At 42.8% G+C, this 18274-nt stretch overlaps 1 protein-coding gene across 1 annotated transcript in view; it reads right to left on the bottom strand.

Moving 5' to 3' along the window:
• LOC311104443 (zinc finger protein 385C-like) overlaps window positions 1-18274 on the bottom strand; it is a gene marked incomplete at both ends in the record, with an annotated part of 664983 nt that overhangs the window by 8519 nt on the left and 638190 nt on the right. The window contains 2 exons of the mRNA XM_084146280.1: window positions 5281-5506; window positions 17471-17581. Coding sequence (XP_084002406.1) covers window positions 5281-5506; window positions 17471-17581 — 337 coding nt within the window. The remainder of the gene's footprint in view (window positions 1-5280; window positions 5507-17470; window positions 17582-18274) is intronic.

An 18274-nucleotide genomic window follows, 5' to 3' on the forward strand; every position in this document is an offset into this window, starting at 1 on the left:
ATCTATGCCCCTTCGTCTGTGATTGGTCAACAGTAGGGATTCTTCAATAAAGTCCTTGTTGTCATTCAATGAGAGACGACTCGTTTTCATGCAAATTTCTTCAATAAAAAATACTGCACCAAACATCTTAGTTAGATGTTAAATTGCGCGAATAAGATCTCTTTGGCAAAAACGTCAAAATGAATGACAGATTTCTTGAGTTAATCCTGACTATTTTGAGGAAGTGTATACTGGCTACGGCGTCTCAAATTGGAAAAACAGTACTATTGCCACTTTTTTTCTCATTTTTCAAGCAAAGGTCTTTTAAGGGAGTATGCGAGCAGAACCGAGATCGGATAGGCGTCAACCGAACTGAAGCATGCTGATGCCTTTAGTCTGTTATGATGCTCCACGCCACCCTCTCAAACACCCTCCACAATCCTACTGGCCCCATTGATTTTCTCTTCTATGTCCCAGAGTAAATTCATCATGGAGATAAGGGCTCTTCCTTTCTCATTCCGGAGGAGAAGGAATCCTATAAGGCTGAGATTAGACAGTCCTTCCTCTCTGTAATGTAATGCGAGACTGACCCCTGGGAGATTCAGGTCCCCCCTCCAGCAGGGGATAGGTATGATCCTGGGCTTATGTGAAAGACAAAGATCGGGCAGGCTGAGAAGACTCTGGAGGGGAGTGATAGTGATCAATGGATTTAGCAGGAGGCCCAGAGAGGAGGACAGAGGCTTGTGGGAATTAGTACCTCCACAGACGCCAGACGCCTTAAACTCATGAAGGGTTTTATTCTGAGCAGGAATGTTTAAGGTATCATATCGCTGTTCACTTACAGTGCCTTTAGAAAGTATTCACACCCCTTGAGTTTTTCCACATTTTGATGTGTTACAGCCTGAATTTAAAATAGATTAAATTGAGATTTTTTGTCACTGGCCTACACACAATACCCTATAATTTCTAAAGTTGAATTATGTTTTTGTTTACAAAAGTTGAAATGTGTTGAGTCAATTAAATATTCAACCCCTTTGTTATGGCAAGCCAAATAAATTCAGGAGTAAAAATGTGCTTAACAAGTCACATAATAAGTTGCATGGACTCACTCTGTGTGCAATAATAGTGTTTAACATGATTTTCGAATAACTACCTCATCTCTGTACCATTCATGACATTACCCTGAAGAAGGTACAGTGAAACGTTGGTGATTTACCCAATAAAGTACTGGGAGTTTATATATAGTGTGCGACTCTCATTAATTTTTTATATCTTACAGTTTATTCACCGTTAGTCAGCACCTCCACACAAAATAATTTTCTATGGGTGTGCGCCAGCTCATGCTTTTTATTAGACAATAATAGTGTTTAACATGATTTTTGAATGACTACCTTATCTCTGTACCCCACACATACAATTATCTGTAAGGTCCGTCAGTTGAGCAGTGAATTTCAAATACAGATTCAACCACAAAGACCAGGGAGGTTTTACAATGCCTCGCAAAGAAGGGCACCTATTGGTAGATGGGTAAAAAAAAAGCAGACATTGAATATCCCTTTGAGCATGGTGACATTATTAATTACACTTTGGATGGTGTATCAATACACCCAGTCACTACAAAGATACAGGCGTCCTTCCTAACGCAGTTGCCGGAGAGGAAGGAAACCGCTCAGAGATTTCACCATGAATCCAGTGGTGACATTAAAACAGTTACAGAGTTTAATGGCTGTGATAGGAGAAAACTGAGGATGGATCAATAACATTGTAGTGACTCCACAATACTAACGTAATGACAAAGTGAAAAGAAGGAAGCGTACAGAATAAAAATATTCCAAAACATGCATCCTGTTTGCAATAAGTCACTAAAGTAAAACTGCAAAACATGTGGCAAAGAAATTCACTTTATGTCCTGAATACAAAGCGTTATGTCACCTTGTCCGAGAGAGATTTACATGCTTATCAAAACGTCACGCCAGGGTAAGCCTACACGAAACACAGCCCTTATTTGAAGTGTTTCTAAAATTCCCTATGGGAAAATGAATGGTGGAAAAACGATTGGAACCATTTCCCTGTTTGACCACTAGGTTTTATGGGTATTATGACACCTCCACCGTGGGGCTCTATAAATACTTTCTGAAGGCACTGTATAAGGACTTACTCTGTAGGAACTTCTGGTAAGTTCTTCCCACATTGGTGCACATTATACAGATGCAAAACATGATACAGCTTGACTTTGAAACGTCCAACAACTCAAAATGAAATAGTAGCCTTACCTCCTAGACCTCAAGTGTCTTAAAAAGAAAAACGACCATGGCAGTGATGTTACAGAGTAGCACGACACAGATACATCTTTGGGTAAGCACAAGGATTCCCTTTGGGCAACACCTATTGTCAGTCAGTGTCCTTTTCACTCATTCCAAACGTTCCCTGACTGACTGACTGACTGAAGTGACTGTCACCCCAACGTTGGCTGTCAGCTCTAAGGCCAGTGTATTGGCAGTGAAGAGCCCCACACTGTCTGAGGACTGGAGGGCTACAAATCCCTCCCCTGCAAAGAATCGATGTTCAGATCGATGTCTTGTTGCGAGTCATTCGCTTATTTTACCATGGAAAGGCAGAACAGTCCAATTAAATCAGCGTGTATGGCTCAGACTGTAAAACATGCAGTATCTGTAAATTGTAGAGTCAGAGAGTATTGACTACATGACAGAGCTGACTGTTGTCATAGAGCTAGTAGCTATATTAATATTCTGATTAGAAGACTGTTAAACAAGCTCACATGCTGGCGGAGCACGGTGAGACCTCACAACCATGTTCATTAAACCAGCAGTGTGTAAGCCACACACACACACACACACACACTCACACTCACACACACTCACACTCACACTCACACCCTCACTCACATTCACACTCACACACTCACACACAAACACACACACAAACAAACACACACACCAGCTTGTCTAGAATCACTGGTCCGTGACACTCTTAAAGAAAATGGACAACTTCCTCAAGGGAAATCCACACTATATTTCATCATTACAGAGGCGTCTGAGTCCTGTTCCCCTTGGAGATGGCTTCAACAAAAGAGTCAATCAAACGCTGAGGTGACTGATGGTTGTCATTGACGATGCCGGCCGGCCCAGTGTCTCTAGCCACCAGTATGCCGATCTCTCTCTCTCTCGCTCTCTCTCTCACGCTCTCTCTCTCTCTTCTCAAATTGAAAATCCTTTAACAAAATAATAATAATAATAATTTATATCAGAGTAATCAAGGTGTAGATTACATCACACATGCCAGTGTTCTAACTTGTAACACAGCTGCATGATTTCTACTAATGCGACTCAGTGCATCCAATGGCAATGTCTGTAATAGTCGGCTAGTGCGGATATGATGGAATCTAGCCCTTGATTGGGAGACAACATGGGCATTATGGTCCGATTGGAACCTCCCATGCTGAGTTTGATGACAGACAGAGATAATTTCAGTGTTAATTTGAAGTGTTCTCCCATTACAGTTTGGCATTGTAGCGCTCGCCGCCACTGGCTCGCTCTGCTGCATTTCAATTTCACATTGGGCCAATCACACAATTTGGCTTATTAAAGAGCGTACCTTCTTGCAAAATTGCCTCAGAACTGGAAAATTTACAACATAAAAAAACAGGCACAGCTTATCTACTTTCTCTTTCCACCACCTCTCTTGTTCCCCCTCTCCTCTACCCCATCTCTCTCTCTTACTTTCATTCATTTAATCTTATCCCTCATTTTCTACTCATCATTTCTTTTCGTCCCCACCGCTACATCCCCGCTTTCAGACCTCGCTCTACGACGACAGAATATTAAAATTAGATTTGATGAGAGAGAACGTTATCTTGCTCCCAGTCCTTTGTCCAGTTTCTCCTCTCAGGGAGAGAGAGAGAGAGTCAGTGAGTGCTGGGGGAAAGTAAAGTGTAGACTCTCTCCCACCCAACACCTCACTTCACCCTGATACCTTCCTATCTCTCCTCACTAATATTCCCTCTAGCATCAGAAAGAAACTAGTTTGAAATTCAGGTCTTTTTGTAATCTTTTTCAGGCCAGAGTGGTGGAGGGATAGATGGAAGGAGGGAGGGATAGATGGAGGGAGGGATGTACAGGGTAGAGGAGGAAACTGGTCTAGCAGAAAGATCCTCGAGTCCTATCGCTGCAGATGGATAAACAGGGCTTCTGAAGATAAATGGGATCAATCATGTTATCTGAAGATAAATGGGATCAATCATGTTATCTAATGGATGCTCTCTACTGACTTCATCAAAAGACTACTGCTACATTTACATGTATTGGTACCATACTCAGGAGATTCAGCCATAGTCTAGTCAGGTCCATTGTGGGGGATTTCTCTCATGTCACAAACATTACGGGTGCGTCCCAAATAGCACCCTATTCCCTATGTAGTGTGCTACTTTTGACCAGTCAAAAATAGTGCACTACATAGAGAATAGGGTGCCATCTGGGATGCAGCTTATGTAAGTGTGCTGCAGTCAGATCACTCCTTGACTTCACAGAGCTCTTTAGGAACTCCTCTACAGGGACCAGGCCTTTCTCTACAAGCAGGGCAAACAGAGAGTAAATTGAGAAACGTGGGGGTAAGCAAACAATCCCCCAGGCTCAGAGCCACCATCCACCACCACCACCACAGGGGAGAGATTGGATATAAGGCCTAGCTGGGAGGGGCCTAGGGACCACAGGGGGTTACGATTGGATGTTTGGGGGCACCACCGTCCAATCCTCTCATACCCATGTTCCTGATCACAGTGTATGTGTGGGACAGGCCCTCCTGTTGTTAGACTTTAAACAGCAGGTATTAAATAACACAGTAGAGGGAGGGAGGGAGGGAGGGAGGGAGGGAGGGAGGGAAGCATCGAGAAATAATAATTACAGAGTACCGAAAGAGATGACAGAGTGATGGAGGGAAAGGGATGAGATGAAGGGAGAGGGATGGAGGAGGAGGAGGATGGAAGGACAGGAGAGAAATGGGAGGAGAGGAGATGGATGAAAGGAAGAAAGAGGGATTAGGGGTGGAAAGTGATGGAAAGAGAGTAGATGGATGAAAGGTAGGATGAAGAAGTGTAAAGGGGGAGAGAGGGATGAGGGAAGATAAGTGAGCAAAGGGGAAAAGCAGCAAACATCAACAGAAAAAGGAGAGAAAAATGGAACTACACAGATTTAATATAGCTTTTATATATAAATAAAAAAATAAAAAAATATATATAGTGTTTCTGTTCCTCCCTTTTCTCCCTCTCGCTATCATTTAACTTACTCGTTGCCTCCATCAGGCCTGTGTCCATGAGTGCGGGGAGGGTCTCAGTGGGGAGTGTAACAGTCGCAGCACTCTTAGCCCTCTCCCTGTCCCGTTCTCGTTCCCGGTCCTTCTCTCTGCCTGTGGATGTGGCTTCCCCAAGCCGACGCTGACGAGTTTTCTGGGCCTCCATGGCTTTCAGCTTCCGGGCATGTTTATGCCCCTTATAGTGCGCCTCTGCCTGGTTCTGGAAGGGACCCCACAGAGAGCAGAAACCCCCCAGGAAGGTTTGCAGTAGCACTTAGACATAAATCCATAAATTGCTGTAAGACATGCAAAAAAAATTATATACAGTACCTCTGCAAAAATAGAGATTACAATTTCATCTTTACACACACACAAGACCTGGGTTCAAATACTATTTAGGGTATTTCAATTACTTTCAAATACATTTTGAAGTAAGTATTTAAATAGCCACCCTTTGCCTTGATGATAGCTTTGCACACTCTTTGCACACAGCAAAGCTGTCATCAAGGCAAAGGGTGGCTTCTTTGAAGAATCTCAAATATACAATATATTTTGATTTGTTTAACACTTTTTTGGTTACTACATGATTCCATATGTGTTATTTCATAGTTTTGATGTCTTCACTATTATTCTACAATGTAGAAAATAGTAAAAATTAAGAAAAATCCTGGAATGAGTAGGTGTGTCCAAACTTTTGACTGGTACTGTATATTTTTTTCTCCCCAATTTCGTGATTACGATCTTGTCTCATCGCTGCAACTCCCCAACGGGCTCGGGAGAGGCGAAGGTTGAGTCATACGTCCTCCGAAACATGACCCGCCAAACCGCAATTCTTAACACCCGCTCGCTTAACCCGGAAGCCAGCCGCACCAAATGTCGGAGGAAACACTGTTCAACTGACGACCGAAGTCAGCCTGCAGGTGCCCGGCCCGCCACAAGGAGTTGCTAGAGCGCGATGAGCCAAGTAAAGCCCCTCCGGCCAAACCCTCCCCTAACCCGGACGATGCTGGGCCAATTGTGCGCCGCCTTATGGGACTCCCGGTCACGGCCGGTAATGAACCCCAGGCTGTAGTGATGCCGCAACACTGCAATGCAGTGCCTTAGACTGCTGCGCCACTCGGGAGGCCCCAGAAAATTATTATTTAAATAACAAATAATCAAATACGCAATGAACCCAGGTCTGACAGACACACACACACACACACACACACACACACACACACACACACACACACACACACACACACACACACACACACAAACACAAACACAAACACACACACACACACACACACACACACACCCTGCTGCCTTTGTGGAGGAAAGAGTCTGTTCCTACCTGATAAGAGCACTGGCACAGTTGGAGGCCAGAGGTATAATTGCATGTATAATGTGCAAAAAGAGAGGATCCCATCTCTACAATCAGACTATTAAATAGGCACGCTGAGACAGCCACTGCAAATCACATGCACACAGCACACAAACACAACACACTACATACCAAGCATACTGTACACACGTGCACACACAAATAAACTGCACACACACCCAACAGAGAACACACACATTCTGTCACATTCTCAGACACACTCAAAACACACACATACATTCTCCAAAATGGACATACACACCCTGCACCACATTTTACCTTCACATTCTAATAATTCTCATGACCCAGCTCAATCCATGAGCAAATCCCCTGATATCAGAGCAAATAGAAATAGCAGAGGAATCGATAAAGAGATCTCTCATTAAAATCTAAACAGGCTTTGAGCTGAACCGCTTCATCAGAGACCTGTATGGGACTAATACCACCTCAGCCTTGTTGGAGTGATGGATGATTACAAAGAAGGATAAATGACTAACAAGCATTACATGCCCCCACAAACACGAATGCATGCTCTCTCTCTCTCTCTCTCTCTCTCTCTCTCTCTCTCATTTTAATTAATTTTGTGTAAGCCCCTCCCCTTCTAATGATTGACAATTTAGTCATTTAGCAGACACTCTTATTCAGAGCAACAATTATGGTAAAGTGCCTTGCTCAAGGGCACGTCAACAGCTTTTTCACCTAGGGGATTCGAACCGCTAGACTACCCTCTCTCTCTCTCTCTCTCTCTCTCTCTCTCTCTCTCTCTCTCTCTCTCTCTCTCTCTCTCTCTCTCTCTCTCTCTCTCTCTCTCTCTCTCTCTCTCTCTCTCTCTCTCTCTCTCTCTCTCTCTCTCTCTCTCTCTCTCTCTCTCTCTCTCTCTCTCACACACACACACAAACAAACAAACAAAACCTCACCATAAATCAAATTATGTTTGTTTTGACAAACTGCATTAGTACTGTGTGGAGTGGTGTCAGTAGTTCAAGCTTTCATCTAGACTAACGTTCATTACTGTAAGAATACAGTTTTATTTAATCGCTTTGGAACGATATGTGGTGAATTTTCTAAACTCTTAGTACAAAACACTTGTAATGCAGCCGGTCTTACATTCAAAACCTTTCATTGTGCATTCATTTGGTTTGTAGACATCTTTCACCACACAACCATTGATCCGAAATATACGTTTACTGTTAAATATAAGTACATTGGTTTAATCACCAAAACACAACATAATGATATCTTCTCAATGTAGTTATTTTAACAACCCGTTAATCCAATAGCAAAAATGTAAGATACATGTTTCAAAATTTATATTTGAATGTAGTATGCTACAGTACTGTAAATTACAGTTCATTACACTGTTTTCACATTAGGCAATACACTTGCACTACCGATTAAAATTGACTGAACATCAAATTTCCATAAATTCTATCCCATGTGTGATCAAAGGTGTGATCATTGAAGACATCTTTCACAATGTAACAAATGAAATAAATGACAGAAACATAATGTTTAGCAGGCAATAGTTTACATCAAGCCTGTCTTGAGCATTTGGCCATAGAAAATATCCTCATTGTTCATGCACCTGGGGAAAAAACTTTCGGTATGGCGAATCCAAGCCTGACATAGGTCTGGATTGATGTTATTGCATGCCTCATTGATGCCCTGAAAGAGGGTGGTACGCTTATGGGGATAGCAATCGTACATCTTCCACCTGTATTGTAATCATGTATTGTATTTTACAGTATTGTACTTCTGTATTGTAGTGATCCTGTACATGGCTCAGTTCATAAGAGCATGGCACTAGCAACACTGTAGCTCAGCTGGTAGAGCACGGCGCTTGTAACGCCAAGGTAGTGGGTTCGATCCCCGGGACCACCCATACACAAAAATGTATGCACGAATGACTGTAAGTCGCTTTGGATAAAAGCGTCTGCTAAATGGCATATTACAGTTTTTTTGGATTGCTTACACACTAAAATTAAAAGTAGTACACTATTAGCAAAACCTTACACTCAAGAAGCAAAACATCAGCCCATATTTGCACAACTATAAGCACATTGTCAACCTTACACTTGTTGCAAAACTCTACACACAGTGATTTGCAAAACACTAAACACACTTAACATACATTACACACAAAAATCTATCATGAAGTCACGTCCTTGCAATACCAAAGCACTGACTGTCAAATTACCACACCGTCCAACCAATTGGTTCAACACAGTCATCAGGTGTGCAAACACTCGTTTGCTTAATTGTAGACACACCAATCAGGTGTATAAGTACTATAAAAAGCAGCAGGTGAGTTCATCGGTCTTCAAGCACAATGGAAAGAGTCAGAGAAAGAGTAAGACGAGGAGGAGGAGGAGGAGGAGGAGGACGACGAGGAGAACGAGGAGGAGGACGAGGAGAACGAGGAGGACGAGGAGGACGAGGAGGACGAGGAGAACGAGGAGGAGGACGAGGAGAACGAGGAGGAGGACGAGGAGGACGAGGAGAACGAGGAGGACGAGGAGGAGAACGAGGAGGAGGAGGAGGAGGAGGAGGAGGAGGAAGGGGAGGAAGAGGAAGAGGAAGAGGAAGAGGAAGACAAGAAGGTGCTCAAAGAGGACCGAATCTGACAAATGAGATCCGCGCAACACTGGTTGACCACATTGTCAACCACGGCCTGACGCTGAGGGAGGCTGGACTGCGAGTACAGCCAAATCTAAGCCGATATACAGTGGCAAGTGTGATGAGAACATTTCGACTGGAAAATAGGTATTGTAAAAATATCATCATATCAAAAACATCTGCACGGTTTCAGTAACTGCTTACAGTACTATATTCTATGCACTATCAGCACTTCTGTTACATTTTCCTGTGAAATTACTGTACTATTGTATACTGTTTTTTTTTCTACATAGGATTGAGGGTCAGGGACGACAAGGGGGAAGGCCTCCTATGTTCACAGAACAGCAAGAGAGGGAGATAGTAAACATGGTTTTGGCCAACAATGCTATAACACTCAAGCAGCTCCAAGCTAACATTGTCAATAACCACGCCATTTTCAACGATATCCATCAGGTCTCAACATCAACACTGGCACGCATCCTAAAAAAAAAAACATATTCAAATGAAGCAAATTTATCGAGTGCCTTTCGAGCGCAATTCCGAAAGGGTGAAACGACTGCGGCATGATTATGCAGAGGTATGTATTCACTTTAGCAGTGTGATCTTGCATACTGTCTCATAATCTTTTACTGTACTGTAATATGTATACTAGATCTACACTGAACTACACAATTTTGCCTGACACTGTTTTTCAGAGAGTTTTACGAATGGATGGAGAGGAGATCCAGCATGAGTTCATTTACGTAGATGAGGCTGGGTTCAACCTGACGAGAACACGAAGGAGGGGAAGAAACATCATTGGCCACAGGGCTATAGTCAATGTCCCAGGGCAACGTGGGGGTAATATAACACTCTGTGCAGCCATTACACAGAATGGGGTCCTCCACCGCCATGCCCATATGGGCCCTTACAACACAGCACTCATACTTACATTCTTGGACCAATTGCACAACATAACAGCAACAAATCAAATCGATCATATGCAATACATTGTTGTCTGGGACAATGTGTCTTTCCACCGCTCTGCTCTGGTTCAGAACTGGTTTCAGCAACATCCACATTTCACCGTCCTATATCTTCCACCATACTCTCCATTCCTCAACCCTATAGAAGAGTTTTTCTCGGCATGGCGGTGGAAGGTATATGATCTCCGTCTCCAGGCTGAGGTACCCCTCATCCAAGCCATGGAGGAGGCCTGTGACCAGATGGAGGTAGCAGCAATGCAAGGATGGATTCGTCATTCAAGACGTTTCTTTCCAAGGTGTCTTGCTAATGACAACATTGCCTGCGATGTTGATGAAATTCTCTGGCCAGATCCAGCTAGGCGAAGAGACAATGTCTAGTTATTTAAAAAAAAAAAATTTGAACTTACAATACGTAAAGTGACGTTTGGTTACAGTATTATGAATCTCCATGTCAACATTTTGGGCGTGTTGAGAAATAAATGAGTTTCTTCAGTCTGCAACATTGGTCTTGTGTAGTGTTTGGTGAATTTACATTATATTTGTACTTTGTTGAGAGTAGCCTACTCTAATCATAGGGAAGTAGAAGTGCTAAAAGTGTTTTAGGTTTATCACAGCAGAGTGTAACTCGTGCAAACAGAGTATAGTAATGTGAAACGTGTGTGTTTCATATGGTAACAAAGTGTGGTTTTTAAAAAGAAGTGTATAGTTTTTACAAGAGTGTTTAATTTTGCAAAGGATCTGTAGTGTTTTGCTAATTGGGTGTGTGGTTGTGCTAATTGTGTGTAGTGTTTTGAAAACACGGGCCCTGTTTTGAAAATCGTGCTTAAGCAATCAAAATAAACGGTATTATTATTATTATTAACACCAGAATTGTGGGTTCGATTCCCACTGGGGTCACATACCGAAATGTGTGGACAGTTGTCCCTTTGGATAAAAGTGTCTGCTACGTAAATATATTAAGGTATTACAGAACTGTATTGGCCAGTGTGAAACCACCCCTCCCCCCATTAAAAAGACCCCAGCAACTTCATTCTGGGGATGCATTTCTTTCTTGTTTTGGACTTTTGGATTCTTTGTGTATTGGTATTGTATTGATATTGTACTACTGCACTCACTGTAGGAGCTAGAAACAAAATAATTTTGCTGCACCTGCTGTAACATCTAATAATATGTGTAATAAACATTGATTAGATTTTTTACATACAGTACATCTCTGATCTTGTCAATATCAGATTTTTAAAAAACTTACTGTGAAGTAAAATCATAATAGTCATCATAGTATTCACATTCAAGTATACTTTATTTCATACTTTTTATGTTTCTACTTTACAGACATACATTTTAATTATGTAGTTTCTAAAAATCTGTAGTAGACAAACCAGTTTACATGTAAAATCTATAGGTTTACCAAACGTTTAAGTGATCATCAATTAAGAGCAGTCGAATTAAGTAATAGTAAAATATACTTTTACAAAAGAAAAGAGAATCATATCAAAAGTTATGTGAGCATTGCATTGTGAAATTACTTTACATGAACATGTATTGCAATGTGAAACATGTATTTCTAGATGAAACACTGATTAAGTTTGGTGAAAATGTGACCATATGATTTTGTGTGTTGTACTTAGTCAATTGAAAATGTGCTTAGTTTTGAAACAACTGCCTTTTTGATGATCTGTTTTGAGTTTTGTACTAAGAGTTATGAAACTGTACCACATCCTTGTGAAAATTGCACCAAAGCGATAAAAAAAAACTGTAAATAATTTCGCTCCTGGGTGCTGATTGGCTGAAACCATGGTGACTGGGAAATATCAAGGCCACTGCACAAACAGCAAGACAAATAGTTAGCTCAGAATTGATCAAATAAAGTTTAACACATCAAAACAAAAATAAATACATTCCACACTCCGGCTGTCTGTGTGTTCTGCTCTGTCATCATCTCATAATGATGACCTCACAGCTCCTCTCTCTATCCAGCTCCTCTTTAGAATTCTAAGAATTTCCTCTATTGCCATATAAATGCAAATAAGTCATAAAATAACCCAAGCCGCAAATAGACCTGAAATGAATTGTGGGGAAGAAATTAGAATGAAGAAAAAGAGTGGGTTCTACTTTGATGGGCAAGCCAATGAAGGAATCCTAAGTGTTAGAGAGAAGCGTGGAAGTGACTCACCCTGTTCAATTAAGCTTCTCTCACACAATGAGACCTTCTCATTATACTGAATGCAACACACTGATGTTGCTTTTGGGTTTTGTACCCTCTCTCAACTGCCTCAGCCTCCATAATAACCTTAATAGCCATGGTACCACACACACACGTCTCATATGACAACAAAGTAATGTGGGTCGAAGTAAAAAGCAATGCAGAGCAGATCCATCAGAATCATGGTCTTTGGCTATATGCAGTTAATTGTCGCAACCCCTATCACCAGCCTGTTCAACCTCTCCTTCGTATTGTCTGAGATCCCCAGAGATTGGAAAGCTGCCGCGGTCATCCCCCTCTTCAAAGGGGGTGACACTCTAGATCCAAACTGTTACAGACCTATATCCATCCTGCCCTGCCTTTCGAAAGTATTTGAAAGACAAGTTAACAAACAGATCACCGACCATTTAGAATCCCACTGTACCTTCTCCGCTATGCAATCTGGTTTCTGAGCTGGTCATGGGTGTACCTCAGCCATGCTCAAGGTCCTAAACAATATAATAACCGCAATCGATAAAAGACAGTACTGTGCAGCCATCTTCATTGACTTGGCCAAGGCTTTTGACTCTGTCAATCACCGCATTCTTATTAGCAGACTAAATAGCCTTGGTTTCTCAAATGACTGCCTCGCCTGGTTCACCAACTACTTCTCAGATAGAGTTCAATGTGTCAAATCGGAGGGCCTGTTGTCTGGACCTCTGGCAGTCTCTATGGGGGTGCCACAGGGTTCAATTTTCGGGCCGACTCTATTCTCTGTGTATATCAATGATGTCGCTCTTGCTGCTGGTGACTCTCAGATCCACCTCTACGCAGACGACACCATTTTGTATACATCTGGCCCTTCATTGGACACTGTGTTAACAAACCTCCAAACGAGCTTCAATGCCATACAACACTCCTTCCGTGGCCTCCAACTGCTCTTAAGCGCTAGTAAAACTAAATGCATGCTCTTCAATCGAACGCTGCTTGCACCCGCCTGCCCGACTAGAATCACTACTCTCGGCGGGTCTGACTTAGAATATGTGGACAACTACAAATACCTAGGTGTCTGGTTAGACCGTAAACTCTCCTTCCAGACTCACATTAAGCATCTCCAATCCAAAGTTAAATCTAGAATCGGCTTCCTATTTCGCAACAAAGCCTTCTTCACCCATGCTGCTAAACATGCCCTCGTAAAACTGACTATCCTACCGATCCTTGACTTCGGCGATGTCATTTACAAAATACCTTCCAACACTCTACTCAGCAAATTGGATGTAGTCTATCACAGTGCCATCCGTTTTCTCACCAAAGTCCCATATACTACCCACCATTGTGACCTGTACGCTCTCGTTGGCTGGCCCTCACTACATATTTGTTGCCAAACCAACTGGCTCCAGGTCATCTACAAATCCCTTCTAGGCAAATCCCCGCCTTATCTTAGCTCATTGGTCACCATAGCAACACCTACCCGTAGTATGCGTTCCAGCATGTACAGTGAGGGAAAAAAAGTATTTGATCCCCTGCTGATTTTGTACATTTGCCCACTGACAAAGAAATTATCAGTCTATAATTTTAATGGTAGGTTTATTTGAACAGTGAGAGACAGAATAACAACAACAAAAATCCAATGATCATGAGAACGGTGATCATGAGAACGGTTTGATCATGAGAACGGTGAGGAATCAGCCCAGAACTACACGGGAGGATCTTGTCAATGATCTCAAGGCAGCTGGGACTATAGTCACCAAGAAAACAATTGGTAACACACTACGCCGTGAAGGACTGAAATCCTGCAGCGCCCGCAAGGTCCCCCAGCTCAAGAAAGCCATATACATGCCCGTCTGAAGTTTGCCAATGAACATCTGAATGATTCAGAGGAGAACTGGGTGAAAGTGTTGTGGTCAGATGAGACCAATATAGAGCTCTTTGGCATCAACTCAACTCGCCGTGTTTGGAGGAGGAGGAATGCTGCCTATGACCCCAAGAACACCATCCACACTGTCAAACATGGAGGTGGAAACATTATGCTTTGGGGGTGTTTTTCTGCTAAGGGGACAGGACAACTTCACCGCATCAAAGGGACGATGGACTGGACGGGGCCATGTACCGTCAAATCTTGGGTGAGAACCTCCTTCCCTCAGCCAGGGCATTGAAAATGGGTCGTAGATGGGTATTCCAGCATGACAATGACCCAAAACACACGGCCAAGGCAACAAAGGAGTGGCTCAAGAAGAGGCACATTAAGGTCCTGGAGTGGTCTAGCCAGTCTCCAGACCTTAATCCCATAGAAAATATGTGGAGGGAGCTGAAGGTTCGAGTTGCCAAACGTCAGCCTCGAAACCTTAATGACTTGGAGAAGATCTGCAAAGAGGAGTGGGACAAAATCCCTCCTGAGATGTGTGCAAACCTGGTGGCCAACTACAAGAAACGTCTGAACTCTGTGATTGCCAACAAGGGTTTTGCCACCAAGTACTAAGTCATGTTTTGCAGAGGGGTCAAATACTTATTTCCCTCATTAAAATGCAAATCAATTTATAACATTTTTGACATGCGTTTTTTTCTGGATTCCTTTGTTGTTATTCTGTCTCTCACTGTTCAAATAAACCTACCATTAAAATTATAGACTGATCATTTCTTTGTCAGTGGGCAAACGTACAAAATCAGCAGGGGATCAAATACTTTTTTCCCTCACTGTATATCTCACTGGTCATCCCCAAAGCCAACACCTCATTTGGTCGCCATTCCTTCCAGTTCTCTGCTGCAAATGACTGGAACGAACTGCAAAAATCTCTGAAGCTGGAGACACTTATCTCCCTCACTAACTTTAAGCATCAGTTGTCAGGGCAGCTTACCAATTACTGCACCTGTACACAGCCCATCTGTAATTAGCCCACCCAACTACCTCATCCCCATATTGTTATTTACATTGTTATTTATTTTGCTAATTTGCACCCCAGTATCTCTATTTGCACATCATCTTCTGCACATCTATCACTCCAGTGTTAGTACTAAATTATAATTGTAATTATTTTGCACTATGGCCTATTTATTGCCTTACCTCAATAACTTACTACATTTGCACACACTGTATATAGATTTTCTATTGTGTTATTGACTACATTTTGTTTATTCCATATGTAACTCTGTGTTGTTGTATTTATCGCACTGCTTTGCTTTATCTTGGCCAGGTCGCAGTTGTAAATGAGAACTTGTTCTCAACTGGCTTACCTGGCTAAATAAAGGTTAAATAAAAAATAAAAATAAATGTCCACTGTGTACAGTATTAACAAACCAAATGATGTACCTACTGTTCTGTGTCGGGAGCTCTGGCTATAAATAAACCACCAGTAGCCGTCAACACTTCTAGAAACACTACTAGGACTATAATATTTCACCATGTCGTTTGACTGATCGGCCGTGAAAATTCTTATGAGATTAGTGTGCTGTGACAAATCAGCTCTGCTCTCTTTCAGCCCCCGTACGTTCTCTGTTCTCCAGTCCAACTCCGAGCCATATAGTACGAGACACACAGAGAGACAGGGAGACACAGGGAGTGTGAAATGAACATTGGCATGAGCACTTAGCATTTTAATGGCACTGACTGGCATGTCACTCTACCAGACATGAATGCAGGCTTTGAGACTCTTTCTGTAATGAAAAGCGCTATAGAAGTTGAATAAATGATTATTATTACATGTTCTTTAAATAAGGCCTCTGTCTAGATCACTATCTGACTATTCCATGTGCTACATCGAATGTACGTTAACAACAAATATTATTTATATTTCAAATCAACATTACAGAACGTGGATCTAATAAACAATATATAATAATAAACAGTATGCAATATAGTGTAAATAAATACTTATATAGAGATCTCCTCATTTTCCATTTGAAGTTTATTTACAGTTTGACTGAGGAAGTTTCCCTCCTCCCTATAATAGGCTGTTTAAAGCTCAGTGCCCCCCTGTCTCCTCCTCCCCCCTCCCCCCTCCCTCCTCAGACCCCCAGACCTGACGCCTCTCTCCAGCTGGAGCTCTGTGGAGGGAGGATGGGGATGGGATTTGATCTACCGTGTGAAGACTGGAGAGAACGCCTGCCAGTGTCTGCTCTGCTTTCCTTTCCCCCTCAGCCTCAGCTAACCGTCTTCTGTGTCTCTGCTCCTCTTTGAAGATCAAGTCTCAAGAGGATGTGTGTGTGAGTGTGTAATAGTATTTGTGTGTTCCTCTGTGTGTATGTGTAAGTGAGAGAGTGAGAGAGAGGGACAGGGAGAAATAGAGATTTTTTTCTTTTCTAATCAGCCTTTGTCCAACTCTTAGGTGTTTGTGTGTTTCTTAAGACATTCCATTTTATTGGTTGTTTGTTTATGTGTGTGTGTGTGTGTGTGTGTGTGTGTGTGTATGTGTGTTTGAGGTGGCAGGAATGGGAGAAATCAAAAGAGGAGTTGAGAATGTGGGCTCCTGCCTGGGCTCGTGATTGTTTCTTCTCTTTGCTGATAAACGGAAGCTTTCCCTGCTGTCTAATCCCTCGCACCAAAACAACCTACCACAGTACACACACACACACTTCAGATATCCACAAATACAGAAAAGCAAATGACTACCTTCCGGTTTAATAATAAGAACATTTCACACAGAGGAACACACATGCACACACGCACGAGCGCGTGCATACACAAAGACAAAAAGCGCACGCATTCACACTCAGAGCCCAACTGGACTCCCTATCAGCCGCCACAGATAAGCTGCTGTGAGTCAGTGAGGATGATAAGAGCTCAGGTAATTTGGAACGGCCTTATTTTCTAAAAATATGAAAGAAGATAGAAGGAAGGAATAAATAAATATTTTTATTTTAACTGTCAAATCTACCAACTAAAGTCTGCAAACTCACTTTCTTTCTCTTTTACTCGCTCTCTCTCTTTTCTCTCTCGCAGTCATGCAGACAAACACACACACGCACACACGCACACGCACACGCACACGCACACGCACACGCACACGCACACGCACACACACACACACACACACAGAGAACATAGCACTCTCTTACCGTGGAGTTGAAGCGCAGGTGGCAGATGTTGCAGGAGATTATCTGTTTCTTCTTGAGTGGCTGAGGGACGCCAAACGTGTGGTTGATCACCGCCTTCTGCACCGGGTCCATCTGCAGGTCAGACAGGAGACCAGGGGTTAAATCTATCACTCCATATGTGACCTCTGACCCCTGATACCCCTATAAATCCACTGGGTTTGACCACAACAAAATTGCATGGAGAATTAGAGATACAGCTAAAGCCAGCCTGAGGATACAATGGCATGCGAGCTCTGATCCAGGGCAGTATACTGGGAAGTAGTTAGAGAAAGGGACTTTGGGCAGACAATATAGACGATATGTCACATGAGTTATACTGTCTATGTGTCTAAAGCCTCCAGAGGTTCCTGAGGGAGGGAAGATATTCTCTCCCCATCACAGCTGATACGGTGTGTGAGGCCAGAGCCAGTGTGAGTGCTCTGGGCTTGATTAGAATGGCTGTATTACATGATGACAGCTGATTTCAGTGTGGCCCTCATCAGCATGGTATCAAATATAACAATCACCCTGGATCCTTCCCCAGCCTGGCGTCTGGCGCTACCCTCTCCTCAGAGACAGAGAGTGGGGTGGGGGGTGGCTGTGCCCGCTGTGGAGGGCTGGGTTGGAACACCCAGCCCTCCACACTCAGTGTAACCAGATATATGCCTTCCCTGGCATCACTTCACAACAGGCCTCAGAGGGCAGGAGGTGTTGGACCAGTGGCTGTGTGTGTGCAAGGCATTGTCTATTGCCTGATACACAACACTGAACAATGGCTGCCCCTCA

Source organism: Coregonus lavaretus (genome assembly GCF_964263955.1).
Source record: "Coregonus lavaretus genome assembly, chromosome: 28".
NCBI classification, from domain to species: Eukaryota; Metazoa; Chordata; class Actinopteri; order Salmoniformes; family Salmonidae; genus Coregonus; species Coregonus lavaretus.